The sequence below is a fragment of the Vidua chalybeata genome, chromosome 18 (assembly GCF_026979565.1).
Source record: "Vidua chalybeata isolate OUT-0048 chromosome 18, bVidCha1 merged haplotype, whole genome shotgun sequence".
NCBI lineage: Eukaryota > Metazoa > Chordata > Aves > Passeriformes > Viduidae > Vidua > Vidua chalybeata.
In genome coordinates, this window is record NC_071547.1 from 4651869 (window position 1) to 4669048 (window position 17180).

Consider the following 17180-nt stretch of genomic DNA (forward strand, 5'->3'; position numbering starts at 1 on the left):
AGTGTTTTAGTGAAATGCATGAAAACAAGAGGATTTGTGTGTGCTTTTAGTGCTGCAACATTGTTGCCATACACAGCAACCTCTTCTGTTTATATTTTCATAGTGACTGTTTTTGTAATCACAGTATTGGTTAAATATGTGCTTTCAGTGCCTTTCAACAAGTGATGTTAATAAATGTCAAGTTCTAAAACTGGTTATTCCTGCTGTTGTAAAATGAGGACCATCATTATTTTACAGTGTTGGTGAGACTTTGAAAGGCACGAACAGGAGCGGAATTTTAAGTTTGTCTTTATTTTGCTCTTTTAATGAGCTCAGCCTTGAGCCTGTGCTAGGCTTGGCTGTCTCAGTGCAGCCGTAGCTCCTCGCAGGGAGGGAGTTGTGCCAACATTTAGGAGGGATGTTTATCTGCTGGGAGTATGTTCAACCATACAAGGCTTTCGATGGACAAAGCTGCCTCATCCATAACGAGCCCAGCAAAGCCAGGATGTCTTTTAAACAGAGTTGGAATTTCTGGCCACTGTGACTGTTTGATATTTCATGAGAACACTGGGAATTCTTCATTGACCCAAACGAGCACAACAGGCCTTTCTGCTGAAGCTGAGCAGCACGGCTGGCTCGTTCCCTAACTGAGGGACCTTACAGAAATGTCACTGTTGTTATTGTTGTCAAACAGTGTCTTACTGTATTGGCACTACTGAATGTCAAATATTAGTGTAATCTGTCTTCAGAATGTTTTCAGCATCATGATGGCTGCAGAGTTATCTAAATGCCATCCCGTTCTTGCTGTAAATGTGATGGAGTGTGGATTTTTTGCGTGTTTGAACAGCAGTAACAGATCTGGCCAAGAGAAGGTGTGGCTGCCCCATCCTTGGAAGTGTGCAAGGCCAGGTTGGACAGGGCTTGGAACAACCTGGTGTCCCTGCCCATGACAGGGGGTGGAATGAGATGAGCTTTAAGGTCTCTTCTGTTCTGTTCTTCTATAATAGATATATTCATTTATCCAAGTAGTACTAAAAATTTCTGAAACATATGGATTTATGTATCACAATTCTTACAAGTCATCATAATGACTTCCGTTAATGTTCTTCACAAAATGAATATTTAAAAATATAATTAAATCACTGCAGCTCTGTGGCTGCTGTCTGCGAAGGAGAGATTAAGTGAATCACTCTGATTACAGCGGAGTTTCCAGCACAACTTCAGGTCTTTGTTGTTTTCCTAAGTACAGTTTTAGTCACTATTCCTGTGTGGATGTGCGAGGCTGCTGGAGAGGTTTCCACGTGTCTGACCTGCTCTCACTTGACAGGGCAGTGATGTTTTTCCTTGCCTCCTTCCCCAGCTGGGTGAATCACAGCGCCCATCGGAAACGCTCATCAATAGTTACAGGTCAGCATTTCAAGAAGGTCAGGGAGGCTGCTTTCTGCCTCGTGAGCATTATGCTAATTCAGTCGTTAAACATATTGGAATTGTGCTTCCTTTTGCTTCTGCAGTGCTTGCAGATTCCATGGGAGCCTTTGCCCTGCGCTTGGAGCACAGAGGGTTAGTTTTGGGCAGGGAGAGGTTTTCTTGTAGCCTGTGTTGTAGTCACACACAGGGGAAATGTGTCTGTAGATCTCAGCGTGAATCTGTTCTTCATGTGAAATATTTCCTTGCATAGTGTCACTGTCACATTGGTGCTCACACATGAGGAGAAAATTGAAGGGAGATGATGGAGAGGCTGAAGCCTTAAGAAGAAATACATATTTTCCTCTCCCAAAGGACTTCACTGAAGCACCTGTGTAACTTAGGCCCCAGCACTGACACCTCTGATGAACCTTATTGAGCCTTTTCTCTCTTATTTGTTCTTAAATACTGGCGATATGTTTTAGTATTGTTTCCATATCAGCATGTGTAGAATCTTCAGAGCTTATTTGTGCTGCATTTGTGTGATATATGTGTAAAGTAATGATCACACAGAGCATTGTCTTTGTTGATATTGGACTGTTGCACACAATGTACAAAGCAATTCATCTGGAATCTAGGTTTGTTCTACTGTAGATTTATGGCTGGCTAAGATGGTGTTTTCACAAGCTTGGCTCTGTAGGGAGCAGCTTCATATATTTTTCAAATTGTCTCCAAAGTTTTTGTTTCAGTTCCATTGAGTTTATTTTATTTTTAATTTAACAGCTTTCATGCCAGATGAACACACTTCAAAAATGCTGAAAATGGTTACTTTAACCTTAAAGCTTTTTCCATCTTTGTTCATCTCGACTGTAGAAGTGGTTGTGCTCTCTTCTCTGTCACATCTGGTCTAATAACCCTGGAAAGCTGGGCTTGAACTGGGCTCTGGGAAGCTGCTCACAGAGAGAGTCAGCACCACAATTTGTCAGATCTAATTGCTCTGCTCCTGCTCACATCTGGACTGAAGGCTGGAGTAAAAAACTTGTTAAGGCATGAGTGTATATTTTAAAATATATAATTAACAGAAGGTTGTTTATAACTGTTTACCAATGTGCAAGACAGTGTTTGTAGTAGGTTGGACTGGCTTTTATTAGACTTCAGAATCTGTGGCGTTTATCACTTTGCTGCAGAGCAAACAGGCCACACACTGCCTGAGCACTGGGCAGGCAGAGCTCTTCCAGCCTGTCTGCCTGCTTTTTGTTAATGCTGATTTTTGAACACTTTGGCTCTTGAACCTGATGACTTTGGGGAGGAGAACTCATCAGGCTGACCAGGGCAGTTCCTGAGCAGAGTTTGTGTCTGGTAGTTCAGATGGACCTTGTGTCCATGGTTTGCTGGTTGATTCATATGTGATGAAACAAAATGAAAAAATTGCCCAATCTTCTTCACTGAGCAGGTGTCTCCTGTTGGCTCATCAAGTCTCAAAGCTGCAGATTACTAGAAGATGAAAAGAAATTAGATTTTGTGCCTAAGTCACTTCTGATGCATCCTTCACCAGCTGCTGTCCCATGAAAGACGTTGGGACATGTGGATCTTCAATTTCCTTTCCAATTTTGCCACTTCACATTCAGTTGCTTGGATTGGTGTGGCTCCTGTTCTGTAACTGATTTGGCTCAGGTGGGATTCCTCCTCCAGAAATTCTTGATGCACTGTCAGCTATCTGTTTTTATGACAATTTTATGCCACCCTTTGAACTAGCAGATCTGTACCAAAAAGGCCAGCAAGGGAGTTGGCTCATCAGATTTCTCAGTAGCTGCAGCACTTGCTGTGCCTCTTGAGGCTGGTGAATGTCTTGTGCCTTCCAGAGGCCTCCAGTGGTGTTAACAGTGATCACAGTGGCATCAGTGGGTCATGCTTCACTGTGGGGCTTTGTGGGGACAGGCATGAACAGAGGTGGGGAGCTGGGAGAACTCGGCATATCCCGGTTTTCTTTTGAGTCAGATTTCACTCCAAGGATCCTTCTTTGTAATAAACTTCAGAAGGGTGTTTCTAAATTCACTGTGAGATCGTTTTCAGGTTACTAAATCCCTTCCTTGGATATGCTCTGAGAAACAGGGATCAGGTGCCAGGGCTGCTGCAATTGTGGTGTGAGTGTGGCTGGGTGGGGGTGATTTGTGGGAAGCTTCATGGTCTGGCTGCTCATGGACAAGTGAGTGCTTAGGTGCTCAGGTCTGGATGAACTGGTGAGGATAAACCTGTGATCTTTCACTCCTCCTAATTTCTGTGAGCTGCAGAATATGCCTGTGTCAGCTATTCATTATTACCCTGCCTTAAACTGTAGGTGATCTCTACATTGGACCAGGAGTTTCAAGTGCTTTCATGTTACTCTTCTATCTTCATTTTGATATGTTAAAGTGCCTCTCTGCTCTCTGTGCTTAAAACTTCCCAGAAAGTTAAAAAGCCCCCAGGGTTCACTTGTGGTTAAAAATGCCCTTCTGTGCCAAAGCTGTGAGTGTTATTTCAGCAGCCCCTGGGGTTCTCTGGGCCTCCCTGGGGATGTTCCACACGAGTGCTTGTGCACATCCAGGCACTCCCAGATTCCCAGTGCCACTGTTTGGATTTCAGAGCTGGTTTTCCCCACTCCAGCTATTTCTTTTTCTTTCACCCCCCTCAATAAATACATTAATGTTTTTAGTGCCTGAAGTGTTGTCTTTCAGTTAATAGGCATTATTTCCCTTTCTGTGCTTTCTCAAGCATGCAGGGAGGTGGAGGAGATTGTTCAGTACTCACAAAGCTTTTGGACAGTGTATGTGTTATCAATAATTCATTACAGGCCTTGATTTTGCTGAATAATGTTGTGTTTCTGAAGAACAAGGTAGTGTACAATGCATGTGCAGGCTTGTTGCTGTCAGAGTTCGTCTTAAATATCCTTTTGTTCAGAAATGAGGAGAAATGCAGCGTCACTGCTCTGGCTCCTCACAGTCACACACGACCCTCTGTGCTCTGTTCCATTCGTGGGGCTTTGGGGGAAGAGGAAGCTCCTTTGTGGATTGCTGGTAACAATGCCCTGCTCACAGGCAACCAAAGGAACACTCATACAAGCTGGCAATACCCAGCCAGTGGTTCTGAGGTGGGCATTTGCATTAATGTGGGGAAAAAAAAAACTATTTCCTGCATATGTGAAAAGCCAGATGTGCCCACTGAAGGAAAAAGAGGAGCCTTATCATCAAGGCAGCAGCAGTAGCTCCTCTGGCACAACGTCAGGCTTTGTTGACAGAGCAGGTTTGTTCTGGGTGTGCAGCTCAGGGCAGTTTATTGATGGCTGGCAGGAGGCAGCACCCTGCTGCAGCACCATATCCTACCTGACTTAATGCCAGGTTCAGTACACAAGGAAGAGATCAAAGAGCTGTTGGAACACTGGGAACAACCTGAAAGGCAAAAGGATTTCATGTCTCAGTATGTCAGTGTAGAGGGCAGAGGGTGACATAAGGGATTTTGGCTCAGGGAATGATATATGCCACCAAGTATTTGGCTTTCATAACAATATTTTATTTGACTGAGAAGAGATCCGCCCATCTCTCCTTGGTCCAATGCTTTTTTCACTATCTCTGAAACAGGAGTGGAAATGTCAAATCTGAGGGTTATGTCCATTTGATCTGAATGAGTTTTAATGGCTCCATCACTATCCTGAAAGACATAACTGGAGTAAAATTAATCCAATTTAATACTGTTCATAATTTTCCTGTTGCAAGCTGGGTCATCTTTTCTGTGAAGCACTTGAATTGCTGCTGTAGAGCTGGGCATGGAGGTGCTGCCTGGGAGATGGAGCTGTTTTGTTTATTAGTGCCAGCTCTGCCAGTCTTTTGTCACAGTGCTTGTCTCCTGCCGGGAGATCTCCTTATCTCCAGCTCGGTACTGCTGTGCTGCAGCTTTGCAGGCTTCATCTTCAGGGCAGAGGTTGCTACGACTCAGAGGAGCAGGCTTTGAAATTGTTCATTTGTTCAAGAACAGAATCATCTGTTCCTGGGAACCACCTGGTCCAGCCCCCTGTTTATCAGTGGCTTGCTCCCATGCAGCTGCAGTTCATTTCTAGAGCCGTGCCTGGTACGAGTATTTTGGGCTGGAGTGTATTTGCTTGTTGACTGAACTCGACTACGTGCTTATGCTCTGACTAATCAAATATCTGAAAGGTGGAATGATGGACTGAGTGGAGAAATTGCTGTGACACAGTGTTGGCTCTCTGTTTTGATAGAAAATGTGTCATTAGCAGCCAAATCGAAAACTGTTGAACACAGAGCTTCTTGCATATGATTTTGTAAGATCACAAATGGCAAACCAGCCATCAGAGAAGACATCTGATGGCAGACCTGTGAGACCTGAAGCAGTACATAAATATTTGTATCAAGAATGTGCAGTGACAGTTTTCCCTAGATCTCCCAGAGAGGCTGTGGAGTCTCCCTCGGTGGAGTTATTCCAGAACCGTGTGCTGTGTGCTCTGAGATGACCCTGCTTGAGCAGGAAGATGGGACCAGATGACCCTCTGTGGTCCCTTCCAGCCTGAGCCAGTCTGTGGTCATGTGGTTTCTTTTAGTCCGGGTGAAAGCTTAGGAGCAGCTAATCTATTGCAGCATCTCTGCTCTGGGTGTTTTATCAGTAGCTGCCACGTGCTTTTTGTGAATGAGTCTTTGCTGGCGACTGTGCAGCTTCCAAATGTGTCTGTCAGGAAAAGTACAGGTATAAAAATAATGCACTGTAAACCTGCTTTCTTGTTTTTGCAGGGGCAAAGGAATGTTAATTCTTAGCCCTCGGATACAGTTAGTCACCATAGCTATGTATATACACATACATAATTTTTAATGTCACGATTTTGGTCTTCTAGCCCATCACTCTCTTTCCTGTATCCTCCAGTTTTATGGGTTCAAATTTTCTCCAGATGGTTGAAGTGATCTCAGTGTGTTCAAGGTCGTGCTCCAAGGCCAGTAGCCTTAAGTTTTCTGAAAGTCTGGATGAAACCACTTTTTTTTCTCTCCATATGGCAATACCTTAATTAATTTTTCAGCACTCAGATGAATGTATAAAGGCTTAGTATTTATAAATTCGTCCTGGTGACCCCATGTCAATCACAGGACAGCTTGAGCTGGTTGTACTTTCTGAAGGTGGTTTACTGTGCCAGGCCACAAATGCGTTTTCCCGTGCTGGAAATCCATTAGAATTTGAGGAGGCAGATCAGAGGATTAGGGGCTTTGTCTTTCTGACACAAAAGCACCTGCTGTGCATGAAGGCAAGCAGGAAATGTCTTCTCACCTCATGCTATTTCTGCGTTACAGTGACCTTCAGAGGCTGGGTTTGTGTGAAAAGATCCTTCCCCTGATTCCTGCCTGGGGGCACAGGGCCATGGGTCAGCTTTATTTCTGAAGGCTTCAAAGTGCTGTGGAGGCACTTGCCTATTTTTGTAACAAGTAGGTGGATTTTTTCAATCAACCAAAGCCCACGGATCTGCTTCACTCAATCCTTTGACTTGAATTCCTCAGCAGGTCAGCCAAGCCCTGTCTCCCACGGGAGTGCTGCACCTCCCACAATTCACATCAGCTTTGGTGTCCCCACGCTGGCTGCCAGGCTTAGCAAGGTGCTGTGCTGCAAGGTTATTTTTACTGCACCTTTGCTCATCAAGGAGTTCCAATGTCAGTGTCCAAGTAGCTTCCACCACTGTTTTGGGAGGAAAATGTCCCAATTATATAATTGCTGCTTTTAAAGCATTTGCAGCAGCTGGTGGCTCTGAAGGCAGTGAATAAAACAAAATCCAATGGTGATATCCATGTTCTGTCAGCTCTGAGATCAGACAGTTGTCCTTCCTCTTCCCTTGTTGCCAAGAGGATGAGAAATATGCACAGTTACAGTAAATATTTCCAGGTGTGGGTGGTCTCTAAGCTCCTTTTACTGCTGAAACATGGTACGGAGCGTGGTATTGTGGAGGGGAGTATCAAATGGAGGAACGCCAAAGCTGTTTTTCAATCCCATATTTCTGTCTGTGCTGCAGCTGGTTCATCCATCTCCTTACCCTCCTTCAGCTGTGTCCATGGTGTGCCTGCCAAACGAGAGCATTCCCACCCAAAGCTGGAGCCTCTGGAGAAACACAGCCCCTCCTCACTTCTGGGGGCTTTGGAAAGCGCTGCCTGCTCGAGGTCAGAGGGATCAGTAGCTGCTTGATGTATTTCTGAAACTATAATGAGCCAAATTTCACCTTTTTAAAGCAAGGTCGTGAAGAAAATACACTCAAAGGATGCATAAATAAATGAGATTTTGATTAATTCCATCATATTCAGGATGTGTAGCAGAAGATATCGAAAAGAGAGTCAGGGATTTAACCCATTCCTTCAGAATCCATGCAGAAAAACTTCTCTAGCCAAAATTTATTTTAAATACAGTTAAAAGTGAAGTTAAGCTTCCTTCAACAAGAAGACCGTGTTGAAATTAGCCAGCAGGAAATTCCATGATGATTTTGAAAAGGTATGAGGAGAAATTTGCCAAATTGCAAATTCAAGTACCCACCCTCTGCTGTGTCCAGGACATGACCCCGCTGACCTTTGGGATCTGCAGATTTTAAAGTCCTCCCTGAAACAACCAAACATCTTCCCAGAAGAGCCTTAGTTTGACTTATTTATCTTTTTTCAGTTCCATAGTCAGTTTTTCTTGCTTGTAGCCAAACCTGATCATTAATATTTTATCTGGCACGCAATGCAGTTGTTTCTGGAATGTCTTTTTTTCCCTGCTAAACTGCATGGGGAGGTTATTTGCAGGTCTTGTTTGTGGTTTAAAGGCATTTGCAAGGATGAAACCTAAAAGAACATTAGCAGGAGCTGAAGCTGACCACAGAAGCAAAGGTTTGATGAGAGAAGCAAACAGAACAGCACTCTGAGGCCTGCTGGGATTAACCACCTTTGCACAAACACACTTTTAGCCTCACTTCAGCCTTATCCCATAATTCATGTTTTTCTGCAGAATGTCATCCTTAGCTGGCAGAAATCAGCATTTTGCTTTTATTCCCTATTTCAACTGCCAAAAGATTTGGACTTTCTGAAAATACCCACCCACTAATGAGCTGGGTGGAATCCCTTGTGTGGAATGCTGGAAGTAAAAAATGATTCACACAGGAGGGTGAGGATATGCACCAAAAAATGGTGATTCACCTACATTTAATGTAATTTTCATTTGGTTGGGTTTTTTTCTACCTGAGACTCAAGAGACTTTCAAAACAAATTAGGCCTTCTGTGAAACTGGGAAGGAAAGAGAGTTTCCTTTGAAGCTGTCAATGAGAGGGTTGGGGAGAAGGAAATTGTGGAAGATTGGGGTGTGATGAGGCAGTTGTGCAGGTCAGAGGAAATGCCGAGCGTGCTCTGTCAGTCCCTGTGCTCTTGAGGGAATCTCTTGAGTAGAACACAATGTACAAAGAGGAAAATCTCCAGCCAAGACCTGGCTTGGACAAAGTTGATCTTAACCAAGGTGTTGGCCTGAGTTGTTTGTAGAGCGGTGGTCATTGCCCCCAAAACCCAGAGCTGAAATTTTTGGAGCTTAGTATAAAGTACCCATTACAAAAAATGGGTACTTGATACTAAATCTATGGTTGCAAACTGTACCTTTTTAAAGGGTGGTATTCTGAAGTTGTTTTCTAGAAAGAACTAGAGCAATCTTTTGTACATTAATCCTGTTGGGTTATGTTTTATGTGACACACGGACATTGTTATGAAAACAGCATGGACTGACAGCTGTGGAAACAGATTATTACATGTAATTTTTTACCCAGATCATTCTCTCCAGACACGTCTCTGTCTCCTGAATTCAAGGAAATTTGGAGGATGACTCCCTGTGCCCCACAGCCATCATGGTGCATTCTGTCCTGGTTACACACAGTAGCATTTTGCTGTTCAATCCTACTCTACCATAAATTAATCACAGAATCTCAGACTGGTTTATGTTGGAGGGTCCTTAAAGCTCATCCAGTGCCACCCTTGCTGTGGGCAGGGACAGCTTCCACTAGCCCAGGTTGTTCCAAGCTGTGTCCAACCTGGCCTTGGACACTTCCAGGGATGGGGTAACCTGTGCCAGGGCCTCCCCACCCTCACTGTGTTTTCCTGAATCCCTGTCTCAGCTGATTGTCCTGCTACATCAGGAATGTGATCTTAAATTCATACTGAACATTCCAGTGTATTTAACATCGAATTTTTGCTTTAATAAATAAATGTTAGGGCCTCTGTGGGGCCAGCTTGAATTACTGAAACTGCTGCTCTATAACTTGTTACCATTTTAGCTGCCCAGTCTTCGCAGCATGGAGATCAAAATACAAGGTGTAAAGTTCTCACCGTGGGACTGAGGTGGCAGCACTTAATGGAAAGAGTGGTTGAAAATGTTGCAGCTCTTTAGTGCAGCTGCATGGGGGTGAAGCTCTGGCAGGTGATGATCGTTATGCAATTGTACTGGCAGGAGCAATTAGAGATTTACAAGTGCTTGTAAATGCTGCTATTTATAGGATGGACACTTTTCCTCCCACTTTTCTGCAGTGGGAGGAAATGTCAGAGTGGAGTCTTTCATCCTTGGGTTGGGACTGGACTCTAATGTCCAAAAGAGGAGCACTTAGTTCTTTTTGTAAAAGAAAGGAACTAGAAGTTTCCGAGAGACTTGGACACAAGAAATGGAGGAAGGATATTTTGAATTTTGCAGTACTTTGGAATTCTAATATTAATGATCTGTGGGGCTTTGCAGATCTATCTGGGCTGTGAGATTTGCAATATGTAGTTTTAATTCTCAGCCTTCTAGTTTTTATTATTGAGGAGCAGAACTGAGGTACTGTCAATCAGGGAAAAGATAAATGCATTTTATTAGCTGTTTTTACTTCGTGAATTAACTTGTCCTGGCAAATTAAAAATTGAGCCATTATAAAAGTATTTTTGATAATATTTCCCATTAAGAGACCCTGAATGTCCTCTTAAATACAACTGATGGATCCCACTGCAGTGAATAATAATGTGAATCAGGCTTAAACCCAAAAATAGAAAAAGCCTGCTTTTTAATGAATTAGTTTCATGATTGACTTGGTTATGAAAGTTTCAGAATAAGGGTTTTTTTTTCCTCCTTTGTGTTATTTCTGTTGCACTGTAGTAAGTCATGTTCTTGTCAGCACTCACACTCGTACGTGCACAGTAAGTGATAGGATCTGCTCTGTTAATTCTTATTTAATCCAATCAGCACCTCTCCAAGTGCAGGAGGCAGCAGAAGGAGGATTTCTGGGGAGAACGGACAGGGATTGCTGCAGACTGACCCCAGGGTTTGGTCAGTGAGGACAGGAAGGAGAAAAGAGAGAAGAAAAATGTTTGTAAAGACTGAATCATTTTAGACAGTGGGGCAACCTTTAGTAGGAGGGATGAAATAAATCTTGGTTTATGGCCATTGCTCCCAGTAGCTCCTGTGGCTTGTTGGGCCAGGGGAATGTACAGAATCGTGGAATCTCAGACTGGTTTGGGTTGGAAGAGTCCTTAGACATCATCCAGTCCCAACCTGCCACAGTCATGGACAAGGCCATGTTTTCAGGAGCTGCTAATATATGTTGTTATACAAAATTCTTCCTGTATCTACACAATAAGGTAATAATTTTTTTATACTGGAAGCAGATTTGCTGATAAAATTGTATATGAAGAAGAAAAACTTCATGTTTATTAGGTGATTTTCTCCGGAGTATTTGTAGTGGGTATTTGCTGCTGGAGCCAGGCTTTCTGCTTGATCGCCATGTCACAAACATATTTGGTTTTGTTTTTTGTTTGTTTGGGTTTTTTAATAGCAGAGACATTTTCTTAGTGGGATTTTTGTGCTTTCCACCCTTCGAGAAGACAGATGGACTTGTTTATCTGCTGTGAGGTTCAGGGCCAGATTATAGATGATTTTGCTTTGTGTCATTTAAAACATTCTTGTTTCTGAGCAAGGAAGTTGGCAATAGTCACGTGATTCATGGTGGAAAGATTATCTGCAGGCTGTTGCTGTTGCCTTAATAGGCTTAAAGGAATTAGCAGTGATGTAAATAATAGTTGTGTGTGGTGGGTGGGCAAGTGCCAAAGCGAGGGCGTGTTTGGGGTGAAGCCCTTCCCAAATGATCTTCTGCAAAAATCACCCTGTGAAGTGAATAATCCATTTTCGTTTCCTACAAGAAATGTTGATAGTTTTTGTAATGATAGATCTTTAATTAAAAATGCAGGCAACACCTGCGGGCATTAAGATTTAAAGGGACCTGGAGCAGTGTTTGCCTGTGCATCTCTGTGACACCCTGTGGTGGCTCAGCTTGGCCCAGGAAAAAAAAAATCCCAGTCGCAGGTGTTTGGAAGCTGAGGAAGAGGAGCAGCAGGGAAGAGCCAGGCCTTTATATGCCAGCCTTTCTGATAAAAGCAGGATTTTCAAGAGACACTTCAGTGCTGTTTATAATTTCATTTGTGTGCAGAATGCACCTGCCACAGCCGAGGGGAGCGTGGGCACTGCTTGAGAGGCACAGAGAGAAACAGTGCCCAGAAATGGGGATAAAGTGCCCAGAAATGGGGACAAGGTGGCTTTGAGGCTCTGCCACACAGGGTGGGGACATGCAGGGGCAGCATGGGCAGCTCAGCTGACTGTCCCTGGGCAGAGGAGGTCAGGGAGGGAATAACATGATGTAGCTGATGGTGAGGGATTTACAACTGTAATAGTACGATTACAATAGTATTACTAAATATTAATAGCATCTGAAATCCTCCTGCAGTTTAATTTACAGTTGATCTTTATAAATTGCCCCAAATTTTGTACGTTGCCAACTGGACTAGAGGTATTTTATTAAGAAAGAAACAGGTTTATCTAAAACAAGATGTGTTTCAAAACTGAGACACAGTGTCTATTATATGTTACACTTGGCATTGATGACATGATTCCTCTTTATCAAGTGTACTTCTATCAAGGAGCTTTATCATTTTCAAAGTTGGGTGATTATTTTTTCCACTAAATTTTTGTTCTTTTTCAAACACTTGTCTTACTGGGGCCTCGTATCTGTTGTAGGGTATCTGAATTTAAAACATGAAAACTGACTTGGGTAGATTATGTAGGGGAAAATGGGGTCCTGTAAAGCTGCAGTGTAATGAAACTAAGGAAGGGGTAAATTTTGTGTTAGGAATATGGGTTGGAGAAGCGAGTTGTGCTCTGTTACCAGGGATTAGGTCCCACATTGTAAATTCACTGCCCTGCGTTCCATTGAGGATCAAGTTTTAGTCCATTTAAGAAGCTCTGTGCCCCCTTCTTCTTTTCCAGAGAAACGGGGAATACAGAATGATAGGAGAGAATTTATTCTCAGCTACTGCAAGACCGATGCTGTTTTCACAGCTGAATTTTTCCCTTTGCAATGTTGCCTGTGAGCATCAGCCTCATTCCAGCAAGTTTCCTTTTAGAGCACCTCCCAAACCTTTGCATCCTTGGAATGTAAGAGCATTTTAATCGGATTTTGATGGCGTTTCTTAGAACAGGGAGTGGGAGAGGGAGGAAGATTTCATGGAGAGCTGTGAGATGGTGGAAGGGGCAGATTGATGTGGATAAGCTGATTGGGTTAGTGGCTATTTTGGAAAGACGAGGTCACGGACTTGGGAGGAGGGGGGTGGCATCAGGGATAAGTGGTTGAGACAGAACTCCAAGTGGATTGGAAGATGAAAGGGAAGGGACAAGGTGAGTGGAGTTCATTCTCCTGCCTGAGAGAGGGAGCACAAGCAGGGACAAAAATAAATCCCTGCAATTTCAGTGCCAGTGTGGGCTAAGTCTGGTCAAGGGAAGCTGAAGGTGAAATAACCACTTCTTCAGACTGCAGACTCAGGAAGGCAAGATCTTGGTTGGGTTTTTTTAATAATCACAAGCAGGAAGCTCCATATTCCACAGAATCTACAAATAAGTTTATTTTGCATGGTAAATTCACACCAATATAGGGTCCAATGAGAGGAGTCCAAAACTGCCCCTTCAAAGGTTGCCCAAAAGAGACAAGAGGGTGGCAACACAAATTTGGGCCCCTGGTTATGAAGTACAGTATGAGTTTTCTAAAAATGAAAAGTATGACAGCTTTTGAAGGAAAAAATAATCTAACCTTACATAGCTGCCTGCATCTGCTACGAGTTTAAATATACTTCTGTTAGGAAAGATTCAGGTTACTTCTTGTAGCTGAAATTCTAATTACTGCTGGTTTTCCCACTTCTCTGCAGTAAGAATATAATTAAAGTCAAAGCTCCTGCCTTTGCTGTCGAGGAGATAGAAAACTGCTTTGTCATGGTAAAAGTTCCATTTTGATGGGAAATCAGCCGTTTGCAGGTCAGCTGCTCAGGTAGCACTTCACAGACTGCTGCCCCAGAAAAGAGCTTTACAATAGAAAGTAAATTACAGTAATTGAGATTACGGTAATACAAAGCTCTGTGTTTAACCAGTGATTGACAGCACTTGAATATGCAAACAGTCTTACCTAAATGTGGTTTTAACTGTTCAGATTTGGTGCAGTCTGAGTTATTCCCCCTTCACCTTTCAGTTACATCTTTAAGTGATAGTTTCTTGTCAATTCTTTAATGGCTTTTTGAAAAATAAACATTCTTCTCCTTTTTACAGTTGCATGAGGTCACTTCAGCTTGGGAACCAGCTTTTTCTCCTTAGAATGCTCTGGATTTTTGTCCCAGAGGGCATTGTGTGGGTATGTGCCACACCTGATTTGGAATATTTTGTTTATTTGCAGGTGAGGTCTGGGCAGTGTCTCTGTAGTGATCACATTTCCTGTCCTTAATGTGCCCTTGGTGACCAAGTTCTTGTCACTATGAGAAAGGATTCAGGCCCTATGGATTGGTTGCAGCAGCAAATTATGGTAAGTGGGAGTGTGGAAATTTGTAGAATATGTTTATTTTCATTGTATTTGTTTGTTGAGCCAAGTTGGTAAATAATGGTGTTTCTTGCTTTTTAGAGAAGGAACACTATGTCTTTCAGCGTGATAAACTCTGGGATCAGCATATCTGAAAGGCACCTTAATCTGAATTTGCTTCCTTGTGAATTTATGTGAGAATGATGTTATTTGATGTTCATGCTGACTCTACATCAATACTTGCATTTTTCTCTCTTTTTTTTTTTTTTTTTTTTTTTTTGCAGATTCTTTTTCCTTGCTGGAGTTTTTCAGTTCTGTTGAATGTGTAATTCCAACTATGGCAACAAGAGTAGAAATAAATTCTACTTTGGCGTCTTTGACGGCAGTCCCTGACCTAGCTGAGCTCAGGGCTGAGGAGAAGGCACAGCGTGTGTATGTCAGTGTGCTTTCAGATGCCAGCAACAAGGCAAAGGAGACCTCAGCATCACTGACTCTGGAAGAAAACAAGAAATTCGGGAATTCCTTGAGATCTGCAACAATGCCCTCACTGGGATCAAGGCCGAGACTTTTCCCAAAGCCTTTTTGTAAAGAGAAATCCTCGGATACTTTTGCAAACGTCAAACCGCCCGTCCCAGCCTTCAGATCCAGCAGCATGGTGAGAAAGGCCACTGAGGAAATGTCCTCTGTGAAGGTGTTGAGTGGGAATGTCCCTCCCTTAGTGGATCAGAAAGCCATTGCCACCGAAAATCAGGCTGACAGTGACTTGGTGACAAACGTGACTTTCTACACGGGGCCCAGTGCCAACACGGTCATTCTGTTCGAGCCAGGGGGCCCCGAGCAGGCCAAGGTCAGCCTGGCCCAGGAGAAAAGGGCTCAGGAGCGCAGGGCATTCACTGCTCTGCAAAGCAAGGACCTCCAGGGCTCTGTGAAACCAGCAGAGACCCCCAGGAATCCTGACGGGTCTCTCCATAGGCATTTGTCGTTTTCTTCCAGTCTCAGACCAGAATCCTGGAACTCCCTCAAAACCGGTGAAAAGAAAGATGCTCGTGAAGTTCGTCCAGGGGAGAAAAACAATGGTGATGCAAATAATCTCAACAATAAAGTTGATTTCTCTGTTGATGTCCAGCAAAGGGCAAAACATAGACCAGTGTCTGCCATTTTTCTGGAATCGTTGCGTGATCAAAAGCATCACACTGTGGAAGCTTCTGAGGAAAAATCTACGGAGAAATCTGGGGTTAGAAAACCGAGGCCTTTATCCATGGACCTGACAGCTAAATTTGAACATAAAGATCTTTCTTCTTGCAAGAAGGCTGGTTCATCCCATGAAAGCAAGGAGAATGTATCCATAATTGCTTTTACTGATGGGGGTAGTCATGATCAGTCTGAAACGGGGCCAAAACAAGAAGAAATTGAATTTAATAAAAGCAGTTCCTCTAAAACAAATCTGAAATGCAGTAGTCAGGACATTGGCATCTTAAATAATGGGAAATACACCTGGGAAACTAAACTTAAATCTAAAAGTGAACAAACTGAGACAAAACCAGAAATAATTATTAACTTGCATGGTCCTGAAAGAAGCCCTGAAACAACCAGTGAAAGCAGAACTAATAAGGGGGGGAAAAGACCAGATCAGAAGGAAACGTACACGCTCCTGGGCTGTGAAAGTCCTGCAGCTTCCTCAGAAAAAGAGAGTAATATCTTAAGAGGTAGTGTTAAAAAACACATTAGTTTGTTTACTTCAGAAAATCCCAGTGCCACAGTGGATGCAGAGCTTCTCCCAGCAGCTGCTGAGAAGGAAAACAGGTGTGTGACCATCCAGCAGAGGATCAAGGAGCTGACAACAGAAAATCCTGATGTTAAGGGAGGAAATCTGCGCCGGTCACTGCAGTCACGGCCACTCTCTGCAGACTTAACCAAGATGTAGGTTACAGAGAAATTCTCTTTAATCCTCTTGGCTTCATGTTGTTCAGTAAAACTTGCTCTCTCAGTCCAGTAAAAAAAGCTTGATCATTTTGCTTCCACTTAATGTGATTTTTAAATTGTTGCTCTTAAACTCCTTTCCTGCCTTTTTTTAATGTGAAAAAGAGAAAATTAAATATATTCTGACAACAGCTGAAAAAATTATAATAAAGCTGTTAATATTGTGACCTTTGCATGGAAGCATAACTGTTAATGAGAAATATTATAGCTTGTTATGTATCTCTAAATCCTCTTATAACAATTAAGATGTATAATGAACAACATTATTTATAGTAACAACAATTAAGAGTGTTATATTAATAATTATTATATTAATATACTTTGGAAATTCCTTTGGTCTAGATACAATTTGACCACCAAATACAGTCATTTACTATGAAATAGTGATATTTCTCCTTTAGGAAATGTAATTTGATGGATAATTTCTACCAGCCTGCTTTGGTAGGAAGCCACCCTGCTCACTGACCAGCTGGACTAAAGAAATAACACCAGTCCTTTGTTTTAGGTTTTCAAGTCCAACATCAGGGGATGAGGCCAAGCCTGAGAAACCTGGGGAGGCTGGAGCTGACTCGAGCCACGACCTGCAGGAAAATCCAAAAGTAAGGAGCTGGCAGCAGCTGGTGGGCTCCAGCTGGCTCTGCAAGGTCCTGTTGTGTGTGGCTTTATCAGTCAGTGACTCTTTAATGGGTATGGAGGGCTGATCCTCAATGTATTTGCTGGTGTGAGTTTGTCTTTAGGATGTGCAGAGAAAAGTTCAGGAATGTTGTGTCAGCTGAGTTTGCCAAGCTCCATGTGCACAGTGCTCAGTGTAGGAGTGGTAGAGAGGGAAGAATATTTTGTGCACTGTTTTAAAGGGATTTCTAATGCATGAAACCCCAGTGAGCTGCCTGTGGCTGTGGTGGGTTTGTGCAGTGATTATTCTTTATTTTCTCCAAGC

The 17180-nt window shown here is 43.0% G+C and overlaps 1 protein-coding gene across 5 annotated transcripts in view; it reads left to right on the forward strand.

Annotated features, from left to right (window-relative positions):
- KIAA1671 (KIAA1671 ortholog) overlaps positions 1–17180 on the forward strand; it is a 64881-nt gene that overhangs the window by 6326 nt on the left and 41375 nt on the right. For 3 of the 5 annotated variants that reach the window (XR_008434094.1, XM_053959764.1, XM_053959765.1), the window contains 3 exons: positions 14144–14269; positions 14548–16183; positions 16749–16842. Coding sequence is in view for 4 of the 5 variants with exons in the window: in XM_053959764.1 (XP_053815739.1) it covers positions 14601–16183; positions 16749–16842 (1677 nt within the window). In the remaining variant the exon portion in view is untranslated. Of the gene's footprint in view, positions 1–12693; positions 12862–14143; positions 14270–14547; positions 16184–16748; positions 16843–17180 lie in introns of those variants that run through there. The other 2 variants (XM_053959763.1, XM_053959766.1) reach the window with 2 other exon arrangements.